At 37.8% G+C, this 14,076-nt stretch overlaps 1 protein-coding gene across 1 annotated transcript in view; it reads right to left on the reverse strand.

Moving 5' to 3' along the window:
* Hpr1 (THO complex 1-like protein Hpr1) overlaps positions 1 to 14,076 on the reverse strand; it is a 384,568-nt gene that overhangs the window by 35,676 nt on the left and 334,816 nt on the right. The window contains exon 17 of the mRNA XM_090373371.1: positions 6,777 to 6,860. Within this exon, the coding sequence (XP_090229497.1) occupies positions 6,777 to 6,860 (84 nt within the window). The remainder of the gene's footprint in view (positions 1 to 6,776; positions 6,861 to 14,076) is intronic.

Below are 14,076 nucleotides of genomic sequence, written 5' to 3' on the forward strand. Positions count from 1 at the left end.
CTAAGTTTGTAACATGAAGGTTGGCAGGATGGTTAATGACAGTAATCAGGGTATGTTACTATAACAAGATTTAGAAAAATTAGACAGATGGGCTCAGAAGTGGCAGGGTAGTGAAGAATGATAAAGACCTAGAGATAGCTGTCAGATATAAAGTCCTCTGAGCAGAAGTTAGGCTACCAGGTCAGCTCATGGCTTTGGCTTTTGGTCAATGATATACAGGAATTTTGCCAGTGGGGATAAGGAGCTGATTATGCCATTGTATAAGGCAATGGTGTTGGGCCATATCTTGACTACTTCATACAAGTCTGGAAACCTCATTTGCAGAAGGATGTGGAACTGCTGGAATGGGTGCAGAGACTGTATATGCTTGCTTTCATACCTGATTTGACACTACCAGTGCTTTTTTTTTTTGTAAAAAAAATAATAGGTACCGGTACTCATTCTTTGCTATCAGGAAAATTTGAAATTTAAACTAAAAAATTATTCCTGATATTGTTACTTCAGTAGTAATGAATTTGGAATAAGAACAACAATTAAGTATATTAGCACACAGTTTATTAAGCCTAAATTTATTATACAAGTATATAAAAAATAAGTAAAAATAATTTCATAATAAAGTTTTTATAGAATGTTCCAAATTTTTATTACATTCCCATCCTGAATGACATTTCCAAAGCAGCCACGAATCGACTTATTTTGCTGGATCGAAGCGTGTCAGCGGTGGTGGGCCTACAATCTTAAGAAACAGTAGTGAAGAAATTGTTTTTTGTCATTGACAAAGCTGTGGTTGGGCTGGCAATCAGATTCATTTGTGAAAATTCAGATTCATTTTACGAAATTAGTAAATATCGTACTCAGAGCGTTCACCAAATGCTTCAATTCTTCTAAAACCATCTTTTCAATTAGGAAGATTTCATGGAAGTGTAAGCACATTTCACCATAATAACCCACAGAATTCCAGCTGTCAGTATTATTGCAAATTCAATAAGATCGAGTTTACTATCCGTTTATGATAGATTGCACTAACAATCTATCATAAACAGATAGTAACTGTGACTGCTAATTGTTTTTATTCTTTTATGGTTGTGACCTCCAGAATTTCGACCGAACCACGTGGTACCGTCGGAGACAATCGTAGGGTAATCTCCAGTGCTGCGGTCTCCTGCCCCGATTAAGTAAACCCTGGCTATTTTCTCAATTGATTTCTGTTTTTTAAGATTTGCCCCAAATAAACGGCTGTCCTGATTAACCGGTGGCCCAAATAACCGGAATCCACTGTATCTGGAGATGACACAGGCCCACCAGTTAGAACACAAGGAGATCAAGGCCCACCTGACTGCAAAGCTGGATATAAGCAAAGTTGAATGGCAGGAATATGATCACAGCCATAAACAGTTAGACAATCCTACTAATGTACTCCTTCAGGATCATAGATTCAGCCAACACTGAGCTGGAGGAGATCAACTAGGATAATGATGACCAGGAGCCACCAACACCACCAGACGTCGGCCATCAAGAGGCTGCCCATAGCCCTTAAAGAAGTAGGGGGGAGGGATGGACTGACCTCGTTGAACAGGATCAAGAACCTGCACAATTATTTCCAGGAAAACATAGCACCAATCTACTAAGGCACAAGAAAGACAGATAAATGGCATACGATAGTCAACCTCAACAAAGAGACCACACTGACACAGACAGAATAATAAAGACAGAAAGATGGGCAAAGAATATGCTCCATCGCAGACACTACAATGACTACATAGATAAGATGGCTTCTAACGCTTGGCTCGCAAACGAAAGGCACTTCCCCGAGAACTTCTCTTTACTGCATAAGGATAGAAGTAATCACAGAGAAATGTAACAACTGTGATTACTTCTATACTACACTTAGGGTGGCAGAAAATGAAAAAAAAGATCTGGGGGTAATTGTGCAGTCAGATATGAATTTTTTCTGAGCAATGCAGACAGCCTGCCAGAGCAGGTCATGGAGTATTGTCAATGATATACAGGAATTTTGCTGTAGGGAAAAGGAGGTGATTATCCCTTTGGTCAGGCCACACCTTGAGTACTGCGTACAGGTATGGAGGCTTCATTTTAGGAAGGTCATAGAGTTGCTTGAGCGAGTACAGAGAAGGGCAACAAGATCGGTGAGGGGAATGAAAAGGTCCTTTTACCAAGAAAGGCTTAAGTTCTGCAAACTGCAGCAGCTGGAGACTAGGCACCTGTGAGGTGATCTGATTGAGGTGTATAAAGCCTTGAAAAGGCATGCTCAATTCTGATGGGATTTTTCCGCTTGCTCAGATTACGAACCTGAGGGGGGTGGGCATCAATTCAAATTGAGGAAAGACAGTTGTCGAATAGATGTACGGAAATTTGCCTTCAAGCAGGCAGTTGATTGCAGGAACAAACTTCCATCAGTTGTTGTGGAAGTTGATAGCTTAAATAAATTCTAAGAGGGAATGGATGTGTGAAATAATTTTTTTTTTTTTCGCTGATGTTACATAAGCTCATATGCTTACTTTCTTGCATCCACATGCCTCTACTGCTACTACCAGGCAACCAACACTAGGAGCTATAGGAAATATATTGCCAATGACCCCGGAGCAACAGATGACACGGTGATGCCACCTGCCGCCAGAAACATTCCAGCACATAAAGAAGGATTACACTCACAGACATTACCATGTGGCTAGGATAATACAGCAGAAGGTAGCACAAAAATACCAGCTGATCAAAGGAAGTTTAATGTATTACAAGTACAAGCCTCAAGCCATACTAGACTTCTACTCACAAACTGTACTAGGACAGTGCCATAATAATGGACAAGATGATCTCATGCAATAGACCAGACATAACCTTCATTGACAAGAAGGAAATGGCTACCTACCTGATCAACATATCCAGAAAACATATGAGGAAAAGATCAGTAAGTACACAGACCTAAGATAAGAACTCAAAGATATGTGGCATATGGAATAAGCAATGACTATCCCGATCATCATGTCAACAACCGGCATGGTTCCAAAGAGCTTTCATAAAAACCTAACAACAACAGGCCCAGAGAACACTTACATGGAATGCCAGAAAGCCACAGTCCTGAACAGTTATAGGATAGTGAGGGAGTTCCTTGAACTCTAATTAATAATAATAACCAGACAAAACAAACCACCCATGCACTTGGTACCAGTGGCCAGCAGACAGGGTGGAAAAACATCCCATAAAGGAGAAAATATGTTTTATAATAATAACAATACCCACCTCCCCCAAGTTTGAAGTGCTGGCTGAGGAAGATATTGGTGCCACCTGGTGTTGCTCCCAGGGACTAACATTATCACTGGATGTAAGCTGAAGCTAAACACGAACATTTCCACTGACAAATGATGCTGTTGAAGAGAAGTAATGATCACACTGCATTGAGTGTGGCACAGGATAAAGTCTCTTGTGTTCAAACCTTAGGCAGAGGGATCAGTTCAAATAACTGGAGACAGTCTTCTGAGAAGAAAGTGGGGCATGTGGCAGTGTCCTCCAAACGACCACAAGGGCAAGACCATCCACAGCCTAACCAACTGGAAGTGTTTCCTGCACAACTGCACTAGTAATCACCCAGAAAGGAAGGAAGAAAATGTCAACACATGAATTGGAGCACTGAAATTAATACATTCATCATGTGAACATACTACAATACAACCAAGCTGGAGACCAACATGACAATGCACAGGCCGAGACCATATACCAAGTGGTTGGAATGATTTCTGGATATTAAAGTCACCAAAAAGAGAATAGCGGACCAGAGAAGGACCTGACAGCCCCTGCAACCTTGGGAAAAATCAAGCAGGAGATGAGCAACCAACTACAAAAAAGAACAAAGAATATGGACAACATGGAACCAAAGAAGGAAGAGTAAGAGGAAATACAACCCAGAGCAGCTGAAGTGGAAAGAGATGAGGTCACGATATCCAAAAGAGAAGATGAGTGGAAGAAGTCCCTAACAGAATTTGAGGGAATGAACCCCACAAAGACCCATGTGATACCAAAGCAGAGACCTAATAGAATCCTGTGGAGGATCACAGACCACCTCAGTTGGCAAATAATACCATATTACCTTGAAAACAATGGTGCAACGCTGGAGTCCATCCAAACAGCCATATACTGTGCTGCCACAGCAGCAAATAGGATTAATAGAGGAGAAACAAAACACAATCAGCAGAAGAAATGTAAAAAACAAGGAACCGCCAGCTTGGAAAAGAAGACTTCAGCAGCAGATAGAAGAATTAAGAGTCAAGATAGGCCAATTGACCCAGTACCAATGGGGGTAATAGGTATTATCAATATTAATGTTTAAGTTTGCAAATAGTACAAAGGTTGGCAGAGTGGTTAATGAAAGTAAAAAAGGTATGCATTTCCATAAAATCTAGAAAAATTAGGGAGATGGGCTGAAATGTTGCAATTGAAGTTTAACATTGACAAATGCAAGCACAAGGCGGGATTTGAACCCGCAACCTTTAGGTTGCCAGGCAGGCACTTTAGCTACCTGGCTAGCCCGGTCGGCACAGATACAACTATGACAAGATGTAAGAAAGAGGGTGATACAATAGTGTGTATGTATGGGGGACTGATAGACCAAGGACCTTAGAGAGTTAAGGGGGGAAGGAGATATCCTCAGTGAGGGCAAGTATATTGTCTCCAAGCTCAGTTTGGAGACAATCAAGAGAAGAAGCAAAGATGAAATTCACTATGCACAGTGAATTTCATATGCCTACTTTTCCACAGTGCTATGCAGTTCACAAGACCAGAATGATGGCAATGCATGTCAAATACTATGTGGAATGTTGCAGTACCCATCACCCTTGACAATGAAATGACAGAAAGACATACTACATGGTGACAAATCACATTATACAATGTTCCAGTGTATGTATTATTAATTTTCTGAATAAAAATTTTGTTTACTGAAAACTACTAATGTCTACATCAGTGTTTCTCAACCTTTTTGTTGCTGGGGCACACGTTTAAAGACACTAAAATTTTGCAGCAATGAAAAATAGGAAACTAATTTGTGGTGTAAAACACGAGGAGCTTGAAACAAAACTTTTCAAGTGATACCAACAAATGCGTGCATCTAATTTTCCAACATCAGGTCGGATTTTGCAAGAAAAGGCAAATTATCTAGCTCAGCAACATGGGATTAGTGACTTCAAATGCCACAGTGGCTGGCTCCAAAGATTTAAACACAGGAATAACTTGGTTTCGCAAAATGTTTGCGGTGAGTCTGAATTTGTCAACAAAGAAAAGGCTACAGACTGGTTGTGTTCTGTACGGTCCATCCTTGAAAAATGTGAAGCAAAGGATATTTTTTAATCTTGATGAGACAGGCTTATTTTTTAATTTGCTGCCAAACAAAACATTTGCTCTTCAAGGAGAGTCTTGACATAGTGGAAAATGAAGTAAACAAAGACTCACTGTTCTGTTATGCTGCAATTCAGATGGCAGTACAAAACTATGCCCACTTGTGATTGGAAGTTTTCCAAGCCAAGATGTTTTAAAGCAGTTAATCAACTTCCCTGTGTTTATGAGGCTAACAGAAGTGTTGGCTTACGGTCAAATTTTTTAGTCTTGGTTATCAAAATTGGACAGAAGAATGGCTTTGAAAAAAGGAACATTTTGATGATTCTAGACCGTTGTACAGCACATTCTGCCGAGACACTTTAGTTGACAAATATATGGCTGTTGTTTTCACCTCCCAATACCACCAGTTTAATGCAACCACTGGATCAAGGCATTATTTATAACCTCAAGAGAACATATAGAGCCAAATTGGAATGTCTTGGATGCTATCCATAATCTTGTTATTGCTTGGGAAAGCATTACGTCAAGTGTAATAATCAACTGCTTCAGAAAGAGTGGCTTTGGAAAGAACATTATCGAAAAACAAGGTCCAGCAGATGAATGTGATAGCAACAGTGAGGAATGGAGTCATTTGAAGGAGCATATGGATTTTGTTTGCGAATTTGAAGAGTTTTTGAAGGTGGATGATGAAGTTGCTACCACTGCAATGCCAACACCAGACGAGCTGCTGGGTACCAAACAAAACGATGATGTTTTTGTTACCAGCGAAAGTGAAGAAGTGTGCACACTGCCATCTAAAAAAATGCCCAAAATGCATTGAACATAATAGAGAATGTGTTGGCCTGCAGTAACACTGATAAAGAAACAACTATTGCATTTGATAATGTCTGTGCTGTAGTTAAAAATGCATATAGGACAAAAACTGTGCAAACAAAATTGGATTCTTTCTTTAAATTAGATTAATTTATTAAAAAGTTAATGGTTTGTATGTCTCCTTTTATATTAAGATTGTAATTATTTTTTACCGTGATACTAAAATATTGTATATATCAAAATATACTGTACAATATTTTAATTTTCGTTAATATTACTTTTCCCTTAGTTTATCTTAAAAATAAAATAAAATCTTTAAAAAATATGTTATTCCTATTACCGTATTGTTAGACAGGGCTTTTGTTTTTATTTTATTTTCTTAATTTATTTTTGATAATATTATTATTATTTTTAGATATACAGTATATACAAAAAAAAAAAAAAAAAAAAAAAAAACCACGGTAAAATTTTGATACTTTTGGGGTACCTCGTTATTACAAAATGTGAAAATTTAGGTCCCTTGAACTTTGTATTAACGAGATTCCACTGTAAAACAATACTGATCAAAGCAATTAATTTTGCCCAGTGTAAAAACTGTTTAATCTATTAATGCTTACTTAAACTGGTTTTCAATCTGGTTAGCTGGATCAACCTGTTCAATTGCAATCTCAAAAAATGTTTCTAGGGATGGTACAAAATCTCTGCAATATAAATTGGAAAAATAATAATCACATACACACAATTTTAAAAAAATTATTAAAATTTATTATAAATTTGAATACAGGAAATAAATGAACTTGGTAAGTTTATACATATATTTCGTTGCATAATCACAAAACACTAATATTCCTTTTGTAGGTGAGCTTTACTTCTAAGCGTAAGTGAATAAGGCAATCGAAGTTTAAATATACATATAACATGACAGTTGAGTATACTTCTTATTAACATTTTTTCCCACACAATGATATCATTACTGCTCCATTGATACAATATCATACAGAAACAGGTGGTAGTTATTTAAAAAAAAATAATAATTTAAATGGTCATACTGGCTGATTTTTCATATCTTAACTTTTGTGGTGCTTATATATTTTTCATTTATTTTTTTAAGGACAGTCAAACGGGTGTCTGTTTCCATAAATGGTTGGTTATAGAGTTAATTTTCAAGTAAGGAAAAAATCTCTGCCATTTTCACCTAGTGTGGGAAGGACAGTGATTATATCCAGTTGCTAAGATTTTGCATGAAATGATTCAAAAAGACAGGACAATAACCAAATTGCAATTATGCAAGGGATTATACAATTATGCAAGGGATTCAAAGAGAAGTGTAGTAAAATTTTAGACACATTAGATAAGAAAATATGTGCATATGAGTACCTAAGCTGTTCACAAGCAAAATGAAATCCTATAGACAGGGGAGGGGTTCTACCAAGACCTGTTACAGGATATAATAAATTTTTAATATTTTTTTAAAGGCCTGATTAACAGGTGATGAGACGTGATAAGAGTCATTAGGGATCTCCCATAATGACTCTTATTCTAAACATGAGTTTATGAAATGGATATATCTGTCACCTGCAGTAAAGAAAAAAAAAACTAAAATTTGCATTAGTATTAATAATGGCAAATGATGCAAGAGAGCAAGCTTATACAGCATCAGCCAAAAAAAAAAAAAAAATCACTGATCCATTCCCTCCAATAGTTTGTCTAGTTCTTCCTTGAATTTATCCAATCTACAACAATGGATGGAAGCCTGTTCACCCAACTGCACCTGTTGGATGTTATACACATCTATTCTGCAAACATCCTTCCTCATTTTTGAATTTATGCCCCCTTATGTGCATATTCTGAACAAGAGGAAGAATCTCAAGAGCCTTAACCACATTCAAAGCCTTAACCACACCTTAATCACATCACTTCGCGGGTCTAGCATCTCCAGAGCCTGCAATTTGCAGGATTGAAGCCTTTCTTGGTAAGAACACCCCTTTGTTCCTTCACCAATCTTGCTGCCCTTCTCTGGACCCATTCCAGCAGCTCTAAATCCTTCCTAAAATCAGGCCTCCAGACTTGTGGGCAGTACTCAAGATGTGGCCTAACCATTGCCTTATACAATGGGATAATCATCTCCTTATCCCTTCTAGCAAAATTCCTATATATCAATAACAAAAACCTGTGAACTGTCCTGGCAGCCTGTCTGTAGAGAACTTCATATAAGAAAGCACAATTACCCCGGTGTAATTTTTATTTTCCTTACTCTGAGTGCAGTACCACACAGTTGATATGTCATACTGGGATTACTGACCCACATGCAGTACCTTGCATTTGTCAATGTTAAACTTCACTTGCAATTTCTCAGCTCATCCGCCTAATTTTTCTAGATCTTGTTGCAACAGCAGCATACCTTTATTACTATCATTAACCACCCTACCACCCTTTGTATTATCTGCAAACTAAGACATTAAGCCTGATATACCCTCATCAATATCATTAATAAATAAAGAAAACAACAATGGGCCCAGCACCAAACCCTGTGAGACTCCACTAATAACATTAGTCCACGAAGAGCAGTGCTCAACGACAACAACTCTGTATTCTTCCATTCAACCATCCCTTTATCCATAGCAGTAACTTTCTCTTAATGTCACACTGCTCCAGTTTTCCAGATCATCACAAAAGATTATGATCAGTGATTTGTTTCAGAATGATTCAAGTCTGGTTGTTTGCTTTAGAGAAAAGTGAGACTATAAATGAGGAAAGATATTGCCATATTGCCAAACACCTGATAAGCTTTCCTTATTTATAAACATATAAATAGATATGGAAAAACTGTAATGTGATTCTGTATGTTAGAGCTAGCTCTAATGGACCATGCTTATCCCAAAAAACTGAACACATCACTTGCCAGCACTTGTTTGCACATTTGCCTTTTTAGGGGGGGGGGATGATTCTGCATGCTTTCATTGTTTTGACATTTGTTTAGTTTTGGGATCATAGGGTTGATCCAAATTTCATTCACAGTGACTAGCCATGAAAAAAAAAAAAAAAACTTGCCTTGCTTTTCCTGACACATCGACATTTCATGTGCATATAAGGGGTCAGAAGTCTGGGAACCCATCTGGCAGACACTTCTCATATGCAACGGTTGATGGATGATGTTCTCCACAGATGCTACATTACTTTGTAGCTCTGCAGATAGTTCTTTGAAGGTAATACGGTATCTTCCAGAATTAATTATTCAATTTTTGCAACACTTTCTTCTGTTACAGCAGTTGCTGGGCACCGTGAGATTTTTCATCATGCAGTGAGGTTCTTCCACATTTGAATTGATTGTCTAATGTGCAAAATCACTGTAATTAGAGGGGAACAGGTATCCTGTGTGTTATCAGACACTCAGCCTAAAACACTGATGGATCCAATAACTCTCTATTACAGAAGATTTAGGAGAAGTCCGGTTGGCCGGCCTGCCTCCCTAAAATCCACTCATGCACACCTTCACGATGGTAAGCCCTGTTATGTCACTTAGGTGGCAACGAACGTGTAGAGTGGTTCTCTTCAAGACGCCTGGTCAGCGTGAAGAGGAAAAGACCAAACCCTCCAGCATATGACAGCACGACAAAACAAATGGCCCTCAGTCCCCAGCAGCTTTCACTCTCCCTCTTACGGCAGCAAGAGGATCAGAGTGGAAGCAGAGGGTGCTAAGGTTCTCTGGGTACGACCAGGCTGCCACGCACGGAAACTGAACTTGGCCTGTTATAACGTAAGATCACTCATCGGTGAAGATAGGATATTAGAGCTGGAAAAGGAATTAGAAAATGTCAATTGGAATATCATCGGTTTGGCTGAAACAAGAAGAAGAAATGAATCACTTATAATGTACACCGAAATTGAGAGTCTTCTAGATGAGCAGAAAACCCACTACACTATTATTATGGGGGACTTCAATGCTAAGGTTGGAAAAAGGCAAAACAGTGCAGAAAGAGGAACTATAGGAAATTTTGGAATTGGTGAAGACTTGTGGAATTTGCAGAATCTCAAGGCCTGTCAGTAATGAACACTTTTTTCAAGAAAAGGGTGAACAGAAAGTGGACATGAAAGAGTCCAAATGGATTAATAACTAATGAAATCGACTTCATCCTCACTAATAGAAGATATATTGTGAATGATGTTACCGTCCTGAATAAGGTAAATGTTGGAAGTGATCACAGAATGATAAGATGTATACTTGATATAGATGTAGGAAATGAAAGGAAAAAACTGACTCGAATAAATAATACAAAGGTCTTTGAGATAACAGAAGAGGAGAAAAAGCAGTATGTACTGGAACTTAAGAACAAGTTTGAGCTTCTGCAGACTGCTCAGGATCAAGATATCGACGAAGAATATTACGACTTTCTGAAAGTGATAAAGCCCAAGAAACCTACAGGGAAAAAGAAATCCAAAGAAGAAAAAATCAGTCAAGAAACACTTGTCATGATGAACTGAAGAAGACAAATGAAGAGCAAGAAAAACAGTGACAGGGAGAAAATTGAGTATATTGAGTTATGCAAAGCCATTAGAAAGAGACTCAGAGAGGACATAAGATTTAACACAAGAAAAGTAGAACGAGCATTAAGGGAGAACAAAGGATTTAAATCAGCAGCCATGAGCAGTAATACAGAAAGACAAATGATACTGAAACTGAAGAATAGCAATGGTGTACTTATAAACAGCAGAGAAGGCATAATTCAAATAGCAGAAGACTACTATAGAGAATTATACAAGGAGCGAGGGAATGATGCCAGCAGTGGGGAAGATGGATTGCAAAGTAGCAACACATATGACATACAAGATATTCTTCCTGATGAGGTAGAACATGCATTGAAGAAAATGAAGAATCGGAAAGCCCCGGGGGAAGAGGAAGTTACTGTAGAGTTGTTAAAATTGGGAGGAAGAGACATAACACAAAAACTGGCAAGGCTCTTCACAAAGTGCATTAGAAAAGGTGTGACGCCTAAGCAGTGGAATAATGCAATCATAGTTTTGCTGCATAAGAAAGGAGATAAATCAGAAATTGGAAATTATAGACCAATTAGCTTGTTATTCCACATCTACAAGTTGTTCACAAGGGTTATTACTAACAGATTAGAAAGAATACTTGATGAGAATCAACCAAAAGAGCAAGCTGGCTTTAGGACAGGATTCTCAACTATGGATCACCTTCATGTAATATCACAGCTAATGGAGAAAGCAAATGAATATAAAACACCATTATGCCTGGCATTTGTGGATTATGAAAAGGCATTTGACTCCATACAGCATAAGGCAATGTTTCGGGCACTGGAAAGACAAGGCATAGATACCCCATATATTATGATTTTGAAGAAAATATATGAGAGTGCTCCCTCCTTTATTAGACTAGACAAAGACAGCAGGAAATTTAAAATCGAGAAAGGAGTTCGACAAGGAGACACAATATCTCCGAAGCTATATACTGCTGCCCTTGAGGAAGCTTTCAGAAGATTAGACTGGTCGCAGAAAGGAGCCAATGTGAACGGAGAGTACCTAATTCATTTACGATTTGCAGATGACATTGTGGTCATAAGCCACGATCCCAAAGAATTAGAGGAAAATCTTAATCAGTTATGCACAGTTAGTAAGGATTTTGGACTAAAGATGAATATGGCTAAAACAAAAGTAATGATGAACAAGTATGCCACAGAAAGGAAAAATAATGATTGAAGGAGCAGTAATTGAAAAGGTGGAGTCATATACTTATCTGGGACAAGTTATTAGCTGTAATAATGATAAATGGCTGGAAGTCAAGAGAAGAATAAATTTTGGATGGATAGCATTCAGGAAATATAGTCACATACTGAAGAGAAATATCCCAGTTTGTCTGAAACGTAAAATAATGAACCAATGTATACTCCCCAACATGACTTATGGAAGAGAAACTTGGGCACTCACCAAAAGAATGTAAGAGAAGCTGAGAACTCCACAGCGAAGAATGGAACGAATTATATTGGGAATCAGACTGTTAGATAAGATGAGAAACACATGGATTAGGCAGCAAACTCAAATAAAGGACATTCTTATCAAAACTAAAGAACTAAAATGGTCTTGGGCAGGGCACATAGCTCGAAGACTAAGAAAATAACAGAATGGTACTCAAGAGGAGCTAGAAGAAAACCTGGAAGACAAAGGCGGAGATGGATAGATGAAATTGATGAGTTTGTGGGTAGTAAATGGATGGCCAGTGCTCAAAACAGAAGGAACTGGAAAGTTGCTGGAGAGGCCTTCATCCTGCAGTGGATTGAAAATGGCTGATGATGATGATGATCACAACTAATTTCAGTTGAATACAAATCTTTTTTTGAACCCCTCCCATATACTTTTATGGGCAGGGAGGCATTACTTATTGACCACCCATGTAACAAATAGGATGTTTTTAAGGTACAGTCAGTCCTCGTATAACACGTGTTTACACTACACGAATTCGATCATACACGATTTATAAATAGGGGAATGATATCTTATATAAAACGAACCGAATTCGCTTATGTACGATTCGCCTTTGTGTTTACAAGAAATGGCTGTCGAATGCAGAATCACCCCAACCGAATGCAACACGATAGGAATGAAGAGAAGATTCTGAAAATGTATTTGTTTTTTATATCAGTGAAGGGGAAACACATTTCACCATAATAAAGTAAAAACCAACACAATTCCAGCAATCGGTATAATCGCAAATGCAATTAGATCGAGTTTACTACCAGTTTCTAACAGATTCCACTAGCAGAAACGCAACCGGAAATTGTTTTTATTGTTTTATGGTAGTAACCCGCAGACATGTGCTTTAGTAAAATGTGAGGTGTTAATAGTGTATCTCTGCCTTTACGGTGTTGTTTATTCAGTTGCTACACACGCATGCAGCTTTGTTTGTGTATCAAGCATGCCTTCTCGTTTTGTAATTGTGCTTTATTCCCTAAAAATAAGTAAAATACTTAAAAGGTGTGAAAAGGAAGCGTCCTGGTGAAGACACTGCAGATTCAGAGAGAAAAAGAAAAGCAATATCGATAAACAGAGGCGGACTGGGTCAAAAATCGTTACCTGGGAAAATTTGAAGTCCTTATACTACGGTTTATGGCCAAAATCACACTTTCCTCCGGCCCACCGGGGTTTCCCCGGTAAGGCTTATGGTTAGTCCGCCTCTGCCGATAGAGAAAAAATATGAAATTGTGAAATGCTTTGAGCGAAATGAAAGACCATGTGATATTTCACGTGCTACAGACCTAAATGAGGCAATGCCGAGATTTACAAAGAATGCAGAAAAAATAAAAACAACTTTGATAGCAGGAACAACTCAAAATGTAATTAAAATCCATTAGATTAAGACACAAAGAATTGGAAGAGATGGAACGGCTGTCATCTGTTTGGATAGAAAATCAAACAAAAAACAAGTTTCCTTACGATGAAGCAAAAGTATTAACAATATTTTATTATATAATAGTCGTCATAAAATATGTAATTTATTGTGTTTGGTAATGTTTTGATTACAAATGTGTGTTCAATCTTTGGTGGTCGGCACCTAACCCTATTTTTCCCATAGGGCCTATTGTTTATATTGCGCAATTTTGCATTGCATGAGGGTTTATAGGAACACAACTATCATGCTATACGAGGACTGACTGTATATGCAAAAAATTCTGAGATGTATTCTAGGATTTAAAATAGGAAAAAAAAAGTGTTGGTGTGTCCCCAATTCAGAGCATTTAACAGAGCAATGGCTGTTTGGACATACCATGGAGTTTCAAATGGTAAAAAAATAGTAAAATAAAAATAGACAAACATGAACCTGAACATTTAGTCATATTAGGGTCTGTTTTTCCTTATTTATTTTTTTTATCTTAAAACTCTACAGCCATAGAAAGAAACACA

Source organism: Mastigoproctus giganteus, chromosome 5, assembly GCF_048544385.1.
Source record: "Mastigoproctus giganteus isolate SK-2022 chromosome 5, ASM4854438v1, whole genome shotgun sequence".
Classification (NCBI taxonomy): Eukaryota; Metazoa; Arthropoda; class Arachnida; order Uropygi; family Thelyphonidae; genus Mastigoproctus; species Mastigoproctus giganteus.